Below are 16,627 nucleotides of genomic sequence, written 5' to 3'. Positions count from 1 at the left end.
CACTTTCCAAACGGAGATGGCTCACCCGTCTGGTTCTAACAGCCGGTTCCTCTATGAGTTCTACCACGCATGGTTCTTTTATGCTCTCCAAACCTCAGCACCATGGAGCGAGACACTCACAGGGAACCACGGAGGAGTTGCGGTTCTTCTCCTTGTTGCAGTCCTTGTGAGCGCTGAAACACTCCACCAGGCGGGTGTTACACTGAGTCAGCAGCTATGGAGACAGGAAGAACAGCACCCGGTGGGTGGAGGTGGGGGGTCAGCAGCTAGTCCAGAACCTGTCTAGAACCTGCACCAGACCCCAAGAGGGTTCCCTTTACCCTGAACTGCTTCTCCAGCCGGGTGCGGCCAGTGGAGTTGGGCGTCAGGATGCTGTTGACGTAGCTGTGCAGCTGCCAGGCCGGCACCTCCGTCTCCCTGCTCAAGATGGCCTCCATCAGGGCGTCGTGGATGAAGACGTACTGTTCCTGCAGGACGGGAGTGAGCAAAGCTTTTAGGGCCAGTAGTTTTAATGCGCGTCGAGACGGAGGAACAGGAAAGAAAAAAAAAAAAACGTCCAATCCAAGATGAAATGAAACAGAGTTGGAACCACGAGGAACTTTGGAACCTCAGCTTTCAGACCAGACCAGCTTCTATTCCATAGAGGGAAGAAAGACCTATAATCCCAGATGGTTGCCACCTCCATACCTCTGTCTGGACCAGGTAGTTGCGCTGTGTGCGGATGTGTTTCAAGAAGTCCAGGATGCTGATGGTGCTCTTGTTCTTGATTTGCTGTAGCATGCTGTCAATGACGATGTAGGTGCCCGTACGTCCGACCCCAGCGCTGAGAAGACGGCACAGACATACCTCAACAAGGCCGCCTTCTAACCACACCGGCTGGCGCAGCAAAGACCTACCTGCAGTGGACCAGAACCGGACCCATGTCTGCAGTCCGAGCCGCCGATGAGCGGTTGATGAAGGTCAGGACGGGGAGCGTGTACTCTGGTACGCCCATGTCGGGCCACTGGGTGTAGTGGTACTGAATCACCATGCGCTCGTTCAGCCTCCCTTTGGGGTTCCCCTTCTGACCCTGAAAGGAAACGGCAGCACCCTGGTTTGGCACACCGGACCGGAGAACCAACGGACAGAAGTTTGTACAGAGTTACTCGTCTTCGAGGTTAAGAACATTTATTGACAAGAACAGGAACTCTCGGTCAGTTCTGAGTAATTCTACAGGTGAGCTCCGAGTTGCTTCTCGGTTGACTTCTGAGCGGTTCTTCGGTTGAGTTCTGAGTGCCTCTTCGGTCTTGGCAGTCCTGCGCATGAGCTCTGAGAGGTTGTCTGTTGACGTCCGAACAGCTCTTCGGGAGATGTCTGAGCGGTTCCTCGGTTCAGCCGTTAGCGGTTCTTCGGTTGACTTTTGCGCAGTTCTTGAGGGGAGTTTTTGAGCGCTTCTTTGGGTGACTTCTGGGCACTTCTTCAATTGAGCTCTTGGCAATTCTTCAAGGGAGCTCTGAGCAATTCAGTCGACTGCTGAGCAGTTCTTTTCTTGGGTTAAGATCTTCAGTAGAGTTCTGATCCGTTCCTTGTTTGACTTCTGAGCGTTTCTCTAGTCAACTTCTGAGTGATCTTTGGGCGACAGCATGTCAGCAGTCCAGCTGTGAATTCTACTGTAACTCACATTTCGATGTCATTTCTTAATTTGGGCGTCTGAACTTGCAGTCCGATGAAGACGAGAACAAGATCAGCTGACGGAACGGCGTTAAAGTCAGCGGGTTCCACAGGACCACAAGAAACCAAGAGAGGAGGTGAAACCCGAATGACTGACAGAGATTCCTGACCGTTACCTTTTTGACCTTGGTGTTCCTGATGTGGAACTGGCGCAGGGTGTAGCAGGCGTGCACCTTGGTGCTCTTAAGCGTCACCACAATGTTCCCATACTGCTCGCTGTTCTCCGTGGGCCAGTACTGGTCGCATTTCCTCTGCGGGACGAAGAGGACACTTGAGAGGAGACCACGTTCGCCTTCCTATGAGCGACGGCAGCGCGTGGACATACCCTGCCCTTCTCCACCAGGTTCGTGATCATGACTATGATGCCGGTGTTCTGCTCCCACACCATCCTCCAGAAGTCCTCGAAGGTAGACTTCAGGGGACCCTGGGCAGCGATGTAGGCCCGGGGCTGGTTGTATCCCTGCGAGCGGAAAAAAAAAAAACGCAGTCATATTTGGAAAGTACTTGCAGCGGGTATCGCAGGAAGTTCTTTGGAGACCTTTCTATTTCAAGTCTGCCAGAAGGTACATTACGCTGCAGCGATTATCTCAACATTGAGGGGGGTTGGGAGGTGGAAGGAGGAGGGTTCTTGATTCAAGGGAGCGAGGAGGTCAACACTCACGTCCACGTAGTTGGCGTTGATGTAGTCTGAGTGTTTGGCGTCTTTCCCTGCCAGCGATCGCAGCTTCACCCTGCTGTGGTCGTCTGGGGAGACAATCCACACAGATGGAGAGCAGGTTACCACGGGACCACTGGTTTCCGTAGTAACGGACGCCCGAGGGGGGTTAATTTAGCGCCGACTCACAGGCCACGATGTTGATGTATCTGTTCTTGTGCTTGTTGTCGGGGTGATTGGAATGTTCCGCGGTGATTTTCAGATCGGCGGTGGAACGTTGCACCTCCTGGGGGACACCGAAGAGACAAACAGGAGGTGGGACTTCTGCTTCTCCAGCCCTGGATTCGGTGATGTGACCGTGATGAGGTTTTTCAGGTAGACGCCCCGACCGACGTGGTCTCCTCAAATCACCCCAATTAGAGAGAATCCCCCCCCGGCCTCCGTTTCTAACCAGGTTACGCGGAGAACCTTCCAGATGTCCGGCAGAAGGTTCCACTCTAATTAACTCCTGTCTGTTTCCAACCACCATCTGCCCCCAAACCCGACCCGGAACGGAACCCCTCGAGTGCTGCGGAGATGGAAGGCGAACTGTTCCGACCTCTGCAGGTTCTCATCCTGGCAGAAACGCCTAATCTGGGAAACTGGACTCGCTTCATTTTCTCATAAGTGTTCCACCTCCTCCGAGGAACCTGGAGGAACCTGGAGGATCGGCGGCTCGCAGACGGCGGCCATCAGAACAAGAAGCGAGCGGTGGACCGCTATTTCGGGAGTTCTCAGAGCGCCGAGAGGTTACCTCGAACTCCTCGGAGAACCCCTGCAGGTTGTTCTTGTAGAGCTCCATGATGTGCTTGACAAACTGCTTCACGGGGATGGCCTCCATGTCATCTGCAGGACACACAGGGACAGAAGACTAGTCACAGTGGACTTGTTTGGACAAGATCTTTTATTATCTTTCCTCCAGAGCTGATTCTTTAGATGAAAACCAAGATAGATGTTAAAACCAGAGGCGGCGCCTCAGCAAGTCCCTATATGGTCGTGTCGGGACCAGAAGAAGGACGACGTCTGTCTGCTCGAGTGGAATCATCTCCAAATTGCACACCAGGGATTTTGGACAGAGCTGGTTTCCCGTCACCGGGGACCCAGCTGTCAGGTCCTGATGGGGGCAAACATCTTCACCAACCCCCAGCTGCACCTGGGGCCTCCTGGCCTCCTGCTGGCAGGGAGCGGTACTGCCTGCGGGGAGTCCGGGTGAAGAAACATCTCCGGGAGGATCGAGGAGGTCAGTCACCTTCTCAGTGGTATTTAAATGACTTCAGTCGCTCCAGAAGGACCTATACCGGTTACTCCATCCAGTCCACGTTGAGATCTTCTGAAGGGGGAGCTGGCACCGGCCGCGAGTTTTAAACAACCACACCGCTCGAGCATGAAGATCCATCATCTCCTGGACCAGGAGACGCCTGCAGAACGTCCACCTGCCTCACCTGGAATGGGGATGAAGGGGATGTTCTCGTTGGCCACCACCCGCGGGGAGCTGCTCTCCTCCACGTAGAAGTGAGCCGTCTGGAAGAACCTCCTGCAGGGACACGAGGAGATACGCCGTTAGCCTGTCTGACCCTCAACACACATACACACACACACACACACACACACACACACACACACACACACACACACACACACGCACCAGGACTATGGGGGTGAAGGTCTGGTCCTGGACCGGCCCAGGTGAGGTCCTACCTGTACTCCGCGTAGAGGAAGGAGCAGATGCTCGTCATTGTTTCCCAAGAGTTGCTCCAGAGAGGCTTTGGAGAGAGTGAGAAGCTAGCAGAGAAGGAGGTCCAGGACCCAAAGGGGGGAGAAGAAGAGGAGGACCTCCTGTCTCTGCTTCACCTTCTCCCCGTCACCATCAATCAACCGGCGGGGGCAGATGTGGCTCCACGTTCGAGGAGTCGGACTTCGTTCTGAGACGCGAGCAGAAGAAGAGGAAGGGCAGAGGCGATTCTCTCCTGCCGCTTCAGCTTCACTCAACATCTGCCAGAACTCGCAAAACACCTCGAGCCTCCTGGGGGGCTTCCAGATGTGAGCCGCCGCTCCACCAATTAGCTCCAGAGGGCGGAGACTTGCGCCTCCTGACGTAAGCCTCACTCCAGGAAGCCCCAACCCATCTTTATGGATACAAGTGAAGCAGAACGACGGTGTTGATGGAACAATCAGCAGCTGCTCTGGAGACCCCCATCATGAAGAACAAGGGTGGTGGGGTTGTCTTCTGACAGACAATAGAGAACAACCCTGAAGTGCCCTGTCACTCATTAACCCTTTGGAGTGTGCAGGTGGAGGGGCGCGGCTAATTACTGGAGCTACGCTAGCAGTAAATGAACTCCGCCGCCGCCAGCTGGGCCCGTTGCCAGCCGGAGGGTGCAGGCATGGGGGTTGTGGGCTGATGGATGATGAGCAGGTCCAAGGAGGGGGCGGGACCCCATGTAGGAACCTGACAGTCCAACATGTCCAATGAGGATGCAGATTCACAGCAGTCCTTCATCAAATCACGATGGGTAGTTCAGGGTCTCCCTTCCAGGAGCAGCCTTTCAGGGGGTCACTGCCGGGACTTGCTGGACAATCGACCACGATTCAGGTTCTAAGCCCTTTATTTTGGAACCTCGCGGGTTCCAGAAGCCCGAATCAGTGAGATCCGAAGTTCCCTGCATCGGCTTGTGGTTAACAACGTGCAGTACCACATCTCCAGCAGCAGAGGCCTGTAGGGTGGATGAAGAGCTGCTCCACCAGCAGGTCCGGAGAGGATGGGGGACCCATGTTGTAAAATAGAGTCCAACATGTCCAGTGAGGACACAGATTCACAGTAGTCCTGATTCATCCAATCACAACGAAGCGTTCGGGGATTCCCTTCCAGAAGTCACAGACGGTACTTGCCAGGCAAACGACTGAGAGGCTCTAAACCTGTGGACAGAACGTCCTTCAAGGTCAGGAGGCCTGGAAGAAAACCAGCAGTCCAGTTGACCTGGGACTCAGGACCTACGCTGCCGAGAAGGGAACAGCTCGCGCTTCCCGCTTTGAACTTTGCCCGCCCCCTTTGGTACCAGAGAGTCCACTAGCAGGAAGTCAAAAAGGGACGCAAATTCACTACAGTCCTGATTCGAAGCATTCAGGGACTCCCTTCCTGTAGCAGCCCTTCAGGAGGTCACAGCCGGACAAACAACTGGGATTCGAACTCTAAACCCTGCATTGCTGAAATGGGGGGGGGGGGGGGGGGGGGGGGCTGACTAACCGCTGGTCGGAACCTGAAGGGAAGAGCTCGCGCTTCCTGCTTTGAACTCTGCCCGCCCCCTTTGGTACCAGAGAGTCCACTAGCAGGAAGTCAAAAAGGGACGCAAATTCACTACAGTCTTGTTTCGTCCAATCACAATGAAGCACTCGCGGACTCCCTTCTGGGAGCAGCCCTTAAGGAGGTCACAGTCGGACAAACAACAGGGATTCGAACTCTAAACCCTGCATTGTATTAGGGGCTGATGGATGATGACAAGGTTCAAGGGGGAGGCAGGACCCCCTGTAGGACTAGAAAGTCCGACAGCAGGAAATCCAACAAGGATGTGCGATCATACGATCACGATGAAGGGTTCAAAGACCCCCTTCCAGGAGCAGCCCTCCAGGAGGTCGCAATTCGGACTCACCGGACGACAGACCGGGATTCAGAATCCCCTTTCGTACTCGAAACGGAAAAGCAGGCGCAGCGGTGACCCAAGGGAGTGTATCGCCACCACCGGACCGGACTCTGTGCTCGCTCACCTCCAGTAGACCATGACGACCAGAAGCAGGATCAGGCAAAACAGGGTGAGAGCGGAGACCACCACCAGCGGGACGATCCACACCATCCGGCCAATTCCGGGGTGGGGAATCCTGGTCACGTTGGACAAGGTGGTCCTGTCTGGATGGGAATAAATCAGCAGTTGCGATAGATGTCGCTCGACAGCGTGGCCATGTGACTCCTTACCGGTGTGGACGGAAAACGGCCAAACGATCTTCCCATCTCCGATCTTGGTGGAAAGCGTGGAGCTCTGAGGTATCTGCATTTCAGAGGTGCGGTTGTGGGCCTCCTTGGTCGGGGTCGGGTACCCTCCGGTGGGCTCCGCCCCCGTGACGGGCAGGCGGTCGGTGGCGGAGCTTGCGGGCACGGCGGTACCCCCCGTTGTGGGGACGCCGTTCTCTTTGGCCGTGGAGGCCGGGGTGGCGGCGGAAGGCTCTCTGACGACGGTGGTGTTCACCCGGGCTTCCGGGCGATCACCTCCCTCCTTCCTCCCCTTGCTCTTCTCTTCGTCGCCGTCCTCCGGTTCGCCTTCTTTTTCGTCCTCCGTGTCCTCGTTGTCCTTCGACGCCAAGCCGCCTTCGGACGTGCCGTCGCCCTCGGGAGCCTGCGGCGCCGCTTGCTCGCCGCTGGACTTGGAGGGCGGCGGCGAGCTCTGGATGGGGTTCCGGGTGGTGAGGGGCACCTGAGTGGGCGGCGCGGAGCCGGCCGAGGACGAGATGATCCCCCCGCCGACGCCCAAACCTGCCAGCAAGGTGCTCGTAACCAGCGACGCCACGGTGGCCTGGCTGCCGCTGGAGGGTTGACCCGTTCCTGTTGCCATGGAGACAATGGAGACGTGGATACCGGAGGACGTCCAGGGGGAGGAGCCGGAGCTTATCAGAGCCATGTCCGCTGAGGACACCGTAGATACTGTGGGCTGAGGGAGGCGGACAACGCGGTCAAGAAGAAGAACCGCACGGGACGCGCAAACAGAAGGTGGTGTCGCCCCCTTGTGGTCGACTCACCGTCCCCGTCTTGACGATTCGCGAACCTTCCAACACCCTGGTCGTGTTATCTAGAAGAGCGGAACATCAGTGAATGAAGACACCGGGGAACAATATTTGCAGGGGCGGAGGTGGTGGACATGTACCCCGGAGCAGCAGCATCTGGCTGAAGTCGCTGCGCTGGTCGTCCTGACACACGGCCTGGACTCGGAACAGGTAGAGGACGTCCGAAGCTACGTTGTTGACAACGGCTCTCTGGAACGGAGAGGAGCGACATTGTCAGTGTTGGAGAAGAACCTTCCAGGAGGAGGGGGACGGTCTCCTGTCTGGGTTTACATCATGGACAAGGGTTGGGGTTTGACCCGGAAGGGTCAATCATCCCCTCATTCCCACACATACGGACAATTCGGAGTCTTCAGTGAACCTGGTGACTGCTCCTGAGCTGTAGGAGGAAGAGAACCCAGGAAGGAAGGAGAACCTGGAGTGAACACACAGGTAACCAGCACAGGAGAACCTGGAGAGCCCGGACAGATGACCAACTGTCCCCTGACAAGGGACTTCCAGGGATGGACAAGTTCTAATGTCCCTTTCGGGACGGAGCCGGGACAGCATCTGGACCCTCGTGTCAAAGCTCCACATCTCAGAATGTTCCCCCTCCGGCCAGAAGCCCAGAAGGTCGAGAGGATCGGACCGGAGACACTCACCGTCTCGCGGTCCTCCGTCCTGATGAGGCCGTTCTCGTCGGTGCGGTCGGGTCTCACCCAGCTGTAGGAGACCATGTAGCCTGTGATGGGCGGGTGGTACAAGTGCAGGGGGCGCTCCCAGCTCACCTCCAGGGAGGTCCGGTTCAGGCGCCGGATCTTCACGCCCGCCGGGGCGCTGCTGCACGCTGCGGAACCGGCGAGGAACCAGAGAAGACGCCGTGTTGGATCTCGGCGGGTAAAACGGCGGCAGACCGACTTCGCAAGGCAGCAGAAGCACTCCGCAGAGCGGAGAACCTGGATGGACCTCGGAGAACCTAGGAGTCGTGTCCTAGAGTGGCCTGCAGGGGGCGGCGCAGGACGCAACATCAGGAGATACCGAAGGGGGGCGGAAGGAACCCGGGCACATGGCAGAGTCCACAGCGAGAACATGGGGGGGGCTGAGGGGGCGGAGTCTGAGGTGCTCGATGACCAATCAGATGCTTGCTAACTCATCAGCATAGGACAGAAGGACAGAGAGCATCTCTAAATGAAGAATCAGTGGGAGACGAGCATGTGGAGACCAACATTCACCCTGAAGGCCTGAGGAGGAGGAGGAGATGAAGGAGGAGGAGGAGATGAAGGAGATGCAGGAGGAGATGAAGATGAAGGAGATGAAGGAGGAGGAGGAGAAGATGAAGGAGGAGATGATGAAGATGAAGGAGGAGATGAAAGGAGAGAGATGAAGGAGGAGAAGATGAAGGAGGAGATGATGAAGGAGGAGATGAAGGAGGAGATGAAGAAGGAGGAGAAGATGAAGGAGATGAAGGAGGAGGAGAAGATGCAGGAGGAGATGAGGATGATGGAGGAGATGATGAAGATGAAGGAGGAGGAGAAGATGAAGGAGATGCAGGAGGAGGAGATGATGGAGGAGATGAAGATGATGGAGGAGGAGGAGGAGATGAAGGAGGAGAAGATGAAGATGAAGGAGGAGGAGATGGAGGAGAAGATGAGGATGATGGAGGAGGAGGAGATGAAGATGAAGGAGATGAAAGGAGAGAGATGAAGATGAAGGAGGAGGAGGAGATGAAGGAGACGAAGGAGGAGATGAAGATGAAGGAGATGAAGGAGGAGGAGGAGAAGATGCAGGAGAAGATGAAAGGAGGAGGAGATGAAAGGAGAGAGATGAAGATGAAGGAGGAGGAGGAGAAGATGTAGGAGAAGATGAAGACTGTCGCCGCTCCACAAAAGCCATTTTGCCAGTTAATTTGTTCGGGTCTATTTTAGCCGAGTCACGTGTTCATGATAACATCTGATGTTCCTCGCTGGAGAGCTCCAGCTCCACCAGGAGACCTCCTCCTCCTCCCTCGCTCATCTCCTCCCGTCTCCACGTGAGCTGAAGAACGGGACGGCTCGGCGTCCTCTGGAGAACCTCCAGGATGCAGGAGGACCACCTGACCTCCAGAGAACCTTCTGGTGTGGACCCACCTTTGGAGGCCTTGGAGGTCTGCGTGCTCCCCGGCGTGTCGGTCAGATCCTTCTGCCAGGCGTCCTTCACCGCGGACTTGTAGACCTTCCTGTCACCGAGGTCCTGCGGCGGTCGGAAGTTGTTCCACAGATCAGCCACAGCTTTGACGTGGTCCTGCAGCTCCATGGTGAGGACGCCGTAAAAGGCCTCCAGCTGAGAAAGAGAAGAACATCTGGAGGAACCCGACGGGAACCGGAACCTTCCAGAAGGTCTGGGAGGAAAACGCTGGAGCGTTTCTTCTTCGTAGACGACCTACCTGTTGGACGGACAGATAAACAGGCCTGGAGAAGATGATCCACTCCACGGAGGGGCTGCAGGGCGGCGTGGTGAGGGAGCCGGTGTAGCGGTAGTAGCTCCCCAACGACGCCGGCAGAAGATCTCGCAGGACGAACGGCCTCAGGTTGGTCTCCTTTTCTGGATGGAGAACAATCAGGTGAGATCAGAGGGCGAGAAGGTGAAGGTTCCATCAGCCAGGTGGATCTGGATCAAGCAAACGTGGATCCAAGTGGAGAAAAAAAGAACGTCCAGATAAGAAGATCCCTTGCACTCCAACGTCCACCTTCATCCAGTTCTCCACCTCCAGCAGCCGTTCTGTTGCGATCCTAAAAGCTTCCTGGAGGTGGAGATGAGGTGGGATCCACTTCCTGCCAAGCTGTGGAGAAGCTTCTGGAGACAACTAGAGGTTCTGCAGACCAGGGGTGAGGGTTCCCAAGAGCTTGTAGGCCGAGAAGGAACGCTTGGACTCCAAGTTGGGGATTGAAGTCCCATGGAGGTAAAAGGAGCATCTGCGCATCTTCATGGGGAACCTTGAGGAGCAAACCTTCTCAGAGGGAAAGCCACCTCAAAACCGAGCAGCCATTTCTGTCCACAGGAGAGGACGGGAACTGACAGAAACGTGTGTGTGTGTGTGTGTGTGTGTGTGTGTGTGTGTGTGTGTGTGTGTGTGTGTGCTCACCGTGGTGCACGACTCCCTTCAAGCCCTGGATGATGGTCTCCAAGGCCTGGTTGTCTCCTGGTCCGAGCTGCAACACACCAGGACCACAATGAGACTCGGTCTGAAGGAACCTGAACGCCGCCTGTCAATCAAACCTCAATAAGCCCCGCCTCCCCCGCGCTAAGGGGTCACCATGGCAACAGGCCGCCAATCATCCACAGCTCAGCCCAGAAGCTCCGCCCCCAAGGGGGTCGCAGGACCGAGCAGATCCAACATGGACGTCATGGACGTTCTCCACCCTGCACATCTGCCGACGTCCTACTTAAAAACTGGTGTGTGTGTGTGTGTGTGTGTGTGTGTGTGTGTGTGTGTGTGTGTGTGTGTGTGTGTGTGTGTGTGTTTTAGGGGGGCGTTAATCCAGGTCGGCCCGGCGGAGAATAATTACACGGCGAATGCTGAATGTAGATAATGTTCTCGCCGTAGAGGCCATTAATAGGCCTTCAGGGAGCAGAGAAGACGCTGCTCATTGATTAGAAATGTGAAATCTGAGTCCTTGCGTGTGTGTGTGTGTGTGTGTGTGTGTGTGTGTGTGTGTGTGTGTGTGTGTGTGTGTGTGTGTGCGGTTTCCAAAGCGCTGCTCAGCAGATTGTGCGCGCCGGTGCTAATTGCGGTAAGCGATAGGGCTGTCAGGACCCAGCAGAGGCGTTTAGGTGTTCCTCCTCACCTGGTCCATCACTGTCTGGAGCAGAAGGAGGCCTACATAACACACACCTGTGTCCTCATTACCGGCCCTCCTCCTTAGACCCGTTCCAGATGCACCAAGGTGGCCCAGATGGACCAGAAGAGTGAAGGTCCTGGAAGGTTACAACTTGTACCTTCCAGGAGCAGCGGGGAAAGAAGCTCATCTGTTTCTGATCTGGACTTTATCCACATCTGTGATGTCCCAAACCAAAATTGGAGATCTTGAGGAGAACCCCGGCCAGAGTCACCCACCTCGAAGAAGACGGACATGGCAGCGATGACCCGTCTTTCCTGGATGGCGGCGGCGAGGTTGTCGAAGTCGTCGGCGTTGTAAAGGTAGATTTGCATCTGGGGGCAAACAGAGAGGAGACGACTTGATGGAGGGGTGAGGAGAACCAAAAGAACTTGACGGAGGAACGAGAGGAACCTAAAGGACTTGACGGAAGAACAAGGAGAGCCAACAGAACGTGACTGAGGAACGAGGAGAACCAACAACTTGATGGAGGAACGAGGAGAACCATCAGAAGAGTGGAGACAACTTGATGGAGGAGTGGAGACAACTTGAGGGAGGGAGGAGCAAGGAGAACCAACAGAAAGGAGAACCTTGATGGAGGAGCCAGGAGAACCAACAGAAAGGAGAACCTTGATGGAGGAGCCAGGAGAACCAACAGAAGAGTGGCGACAACTTGAGGGAGGAGCAAGGAGAACCAACAGAAAGGAGAACCAATAGAAGGGAAGGTAACAACTTAAGGGAGGAACGAGGAGAACCATCAGAAGAGTGGAGACAACTTGATGGAGGAGCAAGGAGAACCAACAGAAAGGACAACCTTGATGGAGGAGCCAGGAGAACCAACAGAAGAGTGGCGACAACTTGAGGGAGGAGCAAGGAGAACCAACAGAAAGGAGAACCAATAGAAGGGAAGGTAACAACTTAAGGGAGGAACGAGGAGAACCATCAGAAGAGTGGAGACAACTTGATGGAGGAGCAAGGAGAACCAACAGAAGAGTGGCGACAACTTGAGGGAGGAGCAAGGAGAACCAACAGAAAGGAGAACCAAAAGAAGGGAGTTGACAACTTGAAGGAGGTGCAAGGAGAACCAACAGATAGGAGAACCTTGATGGAGGAGCCAGGAGAACCAACAGAAGAGTGGCGACAACTTGAGGGAGGAGCAAGGAGAACCAACAGAAAGGAGAACCAAAAGAAGGGAGTTGACAACTTGAAGGAGGTGCAAGGAGAACCAACAGATAGGAGAACCTTGATGGAAGGGAGTTGACAACTTGAGGGAGGAACGAGGAGAACCAAAAGAAAGGAGGACCTTGATAGAAGAGTGGAGACAACTTGAGGGAGGGAGGAGCAAGGTGACCCAACAGAAAGGAGAACCTTGATGGAGGAGCCAGGAGAACCAACAGAAGAGTGTAGACAACTTGATGGAGGAGTGAGAACCAACAGAATGGAGGGGACAACTTGTAGGAGGGCCGACAGAATGGAGGAATGCGGAGAACCAGGAGGCCGCCGTAAATCACTGGCCCTCAGCTGACGGAGGATCTCTCTCAGGCGTAAAGAAGAGGCAGCGTTTATCACTGCTGTAAATCTCCCATAATCTGTGTCGGTGGCTTTTTAGAGGAGGGGAAGATCTACAGCCTCCCGTTCCCTGCCAGCAGGGAGGAGGAGGAGGAGGAAGAGGGGGCTCTCTTTCTTCTTCGCCACCAGAAGAACCACCAGAATTGGGATACAGAAGCTACTGCAGGCCCTTCCCTGCTCCAAAAAGGCTCAATCAGGTTGCGGCACTTGATCAAAATCCCCGGAAATACCCGGGTCCTTCCATGGCAGTGGAGTCTCCAACCTCTTTCCCAGTGAAAGGCCTTACATGCCCCTTCAATCCCCGTTAATTGGCAATCAGATAAAAGTACCAGGATGTTGATTAATTGCCGGACTCTGACATTTTTTGCTCTCAGTGTCATAAAAACGCCAGGACTTGAAAAGCATACCGGATTCACAACAGAGTCCTAAATCCTCCACTCCTGGTTCTCAAACTGGGTTGCTGGAAGCCGCCTGTCGTCAGAGAGGTTCTCCGTTCATCTGCCACCTCGTTACCGACACAAGACCGTTAGTTCCAACTCCTACGTTATCCGTTGGTGGCAGGAGGGAACCAATCGGACAAGTTCCAGCGTTCTCTGTCGGAACATCTGGAATATTCCATGCTCTACATTCCTATAGCGGTTGTGCCAGATATTTTCTGGAGAGAGGACTCCAGTTCATCCTGGCAAAAACAAGCCAAGCCAATGTGAGGTAAAAGTTCCCGTCCACAGTCCCAGTTTTACTCTGGGTACTACAAAACACAATGAAGTACAAAACCGGGTTCCCCATCCTGGTTCCATGGCTCTGCTGCTGTGATGTCCCGATTTTACTGCGGTACTAAAGGGTCTGTACTGCACTGTGTACAACTGGAAGAACATTAAAAATCCTGCGCTCTATGCAGTACAGGTCAAACAAAAGGGCGCCTGGTGCTTCTGTCCTGACTGAGGCAACTAAACATCTAGAATGGAACTTTTCACCATGTTTTTGTTATTTTCTGGCACCATCTCACGCACCGAAAGTTCCACACATTCCAAGAAGGTTCCAGACAAGTGTGGAGGAAGGTTCCCCTGAGTTCCACTAAGCTCAGGAGAGAACATTAAGAAAAAGGATGAACGTTTTTGATGATCACAAATGAAAAATGCGCATTTGCAAGAGGGTTCTGCATCTGAACGTACACCTGTTCTCCTGGGACTGACCCCGGTTTTCCTGGGACTGACCCTGGTACTACTGGGACTGACCCTGGTACTACCGGGACATACTCCTGTTCTCCTGGGACTGACCCCTGTTCTCCTATAACATACCCTGGTGTTCATGTGGTCTACAGTAAACCTTCGCTATAAAGTGGTTCACTTTTTGCGGCTTCACTGTTTTGTGGATTTTTTTAGTGCATTATTTTTTCAAACAGCACAGTATGATTTGTTCTGCATCCTAATTGGCTAAGGGACGGTAGGCCAGTGTCAACAATCTCAGCGCCTTGTCTCTGTACAGCCATTTATATTTCTTTTTTTTTTTAATGCTTGGGCCTGAAAACAGGTTTTGATCTTTGGTTTCATTCTATAGTACAGTATTGAATTCTATAATAATTGTAAAAAATAAAGCTAAATACTTCACGGATTTCACCTATTGGGGGTAATTTTTAGAACATAACCCCCACAATAAACAAGGATTTAGTGTACCCAGGTTCTCCTTGGACATACCCTGGTGTTCCTGTGGCATACCCAGGTTCCCCTGTGGTATACTGTAACCAGGTCCTCCTGGATATATCCTGGTTCCACTGTGACCCAGGCAAAGTCCTGTGTTTCAGAGATTTGGAGAAGGCCAGCGAGTTGCAGCTGGCAACATCAGGATTCACTCATTAATCACTTCACTCTTTCTCCTTCTGATCTGCCGAGTCTGTGGGTGCATTTATCATGTTAGGGATCTCTCTGGACTCCGTTCTCAGGGTTCTGTAATGAAGAAACACCTCAAAGCCCTCTTCTGCTCAATAATCTGCAATCCAGAATTAGAGTGTCCGTGGGAGTTTCAGATTAAATCCCCGGCAACACGTGAGGCACATAAATGAACGTACGCCATCTTTTATTCATCAAAGGCACCGGCCTCTTTTTTTCTTCCCTTTCTTTCGAGTCTCAAGACGTTTCTTCCAGACAAAGAGCAAGAAAGGAACCAGTGAGAACCCGAGTTCCGGCTTCCCTTCTCCTTTCACAGGGTTCTACGACACCAACCACCTCTTTCCTTGGTTCTACGTCAAAGACTCTGTAATAAAGTAGCAACGACTCAGTTGTACCTTCTGGGTTGCAATTAACTTCTGGAGGGAAGCAACCAGGGATGGAGCATCTTGTGCTCGTGTCACTGTGTAGGATCTAGGAGCACGGCGGGTTTACCATCTTTTGATAAGAGTAAAGCGCCAAAGAACCCAAGGTAGAACCCTGAATGAAGACGGTGTATCCTCTTTAAGACCAGTTACATTTATCCCTGTGACTGTCCAGAACTCTTGCGAAGGGTTCTCTTCAGACGTAGACGCTTCAATTGCAGTTATTTGAGGTTCTAGTGCGTGAAGTCCATCAGGACATCACAAGCCTTCTGGATCTGGATCCCTTGGCGCAACGCTAGAACAGCGTCGAAATCAACGGGACCCCAACGTTCCGCGAAAACTTGAGAATGCCGGTAATCTGGAGGTTCTGGCAGAACCCGGTCTGCCGGGAGCTTACCTCTACGGGGAACCTCCTGCCGTTGACGCTGTGCTCGGAGCCTGCGGTCCCGTTCCTTTGGCCCCAGTGGAACTCGATCTTCTCAGCCTTGAAGCGTCCGGGAAGCCCGGCGCCGCTGACGAAGTAGTCATCCTTCAGGAGGACGGCAACTGGTGGGTGGGGAAGCCAGGGAAGGGAAGAAGACAAATGAGGTTCCAGCGTGGAACACAAGATCTCGGTGGAGATCAGACAAAAGCTCGGCGCGGGAGCAACAGCTCGCCGTTCATTACACAGTAATTAACCATCCAAAGTCACTTCTGTCTCCCCGCTGTTATTTCACTGTCTGTTGCCGTTACATTTGAGGGAGGCTGAAAGTCAAAGGAGCGCGAAGGACCGAGGTGTAACAACACGGTCATGAATTATCTCTTAAGCCTCCGATTCTGGAAATAAAAATATGCAGACAACAGAAGTACTTCTGGGATTAAAAGCAGGAGTTTGACTGAAGTGCTTTGATGAAGTGAAAAAGGCTCAGAACACCAGCTCAGGGACTCCACAAAGCCACGTCAACAAGTATCTGCAAACAGGTGGGAACCTTCGGGTTCTCTGAATCTTCAGAACAGTTGCTGAAGGTCTGACGGGTTCTGCTTTCTCCTGTCTATCGGACGCGATGTAGCATCACCCGAGTTTGAGCTGAAGGGAAACGAGGAAGCTCCAGGTTCAGTGATGGTGGAGAAGAACCTGCAGCAGGGGCTAACAAGCAGATGGCTAATGGAGCTCCTTTGTCCTCTTCCTCCCCACTCAGACTTGCTGCTTCTTCTTGGGTCTGGAGTTCTAAATTAGCGCCGCTGGCTAGCAGCAGCAACGTGCACAGTCAGCTGATTTACAGAGCAGGGAAAAGATGGGGAGGGGGTTGTTCCCCACCTTCAAACAAACCAATGTCCCTCAAAATAATGCCTGAACCGTGAGCAAAGTACAGCCAAGTAGTGCAGTTCTGCTAGTACCTTAACTTTCCTGTGTACACTACCATTTATGTATTGGCCAATACTGAGGACTGAGCCAGTACCTGCATGGTGACACATACACACTGCAGTGTGTCCTGCTAACCTGTTTTGCCGGTGTTCTTCATGGTGGTCTGGTCTGAGGACTCTGCGTTGAACTTGTCCAGCTCCAGTTCCTGGAACTCTGCCGACAGCAGGGCCTGCCGGTCCAAAATGTCCACAGGCGACTGGGCCTTCGCCGCGCACTCCGGGTACGACTCCGCCCAGGCCTGAGGTCCATGGCTTCCTGCACAGGGGGGAGAACATCAAGGA

General features: G+C 53.9%; 1 protein-coding gene across 2 annotated transcripts in view; it reads right to left on the bottom strand.

Moving 5' to 3' along the window:
• The window catches only part of ca16b (carbonic anhydrase XVI b), a 39,811-nt gene that overhangs the window by 2,517 nt on the left and 20,667 nt on the right, over positions 1–16,627 (bottom strand). Inside the window, exons 3-23 of one of the 2 annotated variants that reach the window (XM_086168136.1) lie at positions 16,422–16,601; positions 15,339–15,487; positions 11,304–11,399; positions 10,332–10,398; positions 9,633–9,790; positions 9,337–9,529; positions 7,873–8,057; positions 7,315–7,423; positions 7,190–7,239; positions 6,372–7,101; positions 6,167–6,305; positions 3,847–3,938; positions 3,159–3,250; positions 2,555–2,651; positions 2,372–2,454; positions 2,036–2,170; positions 1,827–1,961; positions 897–1,090; positions 688–823; positions 321–467; positions 121–214 (exon numbers count right to left, since the gene is read on the bottom strand). In XM_086168136.1, coding sequence (XP_086024262.1) covers positions 121–214; positions 321–467; positions 688–823; positions 897–1,090; positions 1,827–1,961; positions 2,036–2,170; positions 2,372–2,454; positions 2,555–2,651; positions 3,159–3,250; positions 3,847–3,938; positions 6,167–6,305; positions 6,372–7,101; positions 7,190–7,239; positions 7,315–7,423; positions 7,873–8,057; positions 9,337–9,529; positions 9,633–9,790; positions 10,332–10,398; positions 11,304–11,399; positions 15,339–15,487; positions 16,422–16,601 — 3,261 coding nt within the window. The remainder of the gene's footprint in view (positions 1–120; positions 215–320; positions 468–687; positions 824–896; positions 1,091–1,826; positions 1,962–2,035; positions 2,171–2,371; positions 2,455–2,554; positions 2,652–3,158; positions 3,251–3,846; positions 3,939–6,166; positions 6,306–6,371; positions 7,102–7,189; positions 7,240–7,314; positions 7,424–7,872; positions 8,058–9,336; positions 9,530–9,632; positions 9,791–10,331; positions 10,399–11,303; positions 11,400–15,338; positions 15,488–16,421; positions 16,602–16,627) is intronic. The other variant, XM_086168137.1, reaches the window with a different exon arrangement.

This window comes from Fistularia commersonii, chromosome 21 (genome assembly GCF_037954325.1).
Source record: "Fistularia commersonii isolate RoL2024-O1a breed Wild chromosome 21, RoL_Fcom_v1.0, whole genome shotgun sequence".
NCBI classification, from domain to species: Eukaryota; Metazoa; Chordata; class Actinopteri; order Syngnathiformes; family Fistulariidae; genus Fistularia; species Fistularia commersonii.
The sequence above is the reverse complement of the archived record's forward strand: the minus strand, read 5'-3'. Positions and strand labels throughout refer to the sequence as shown.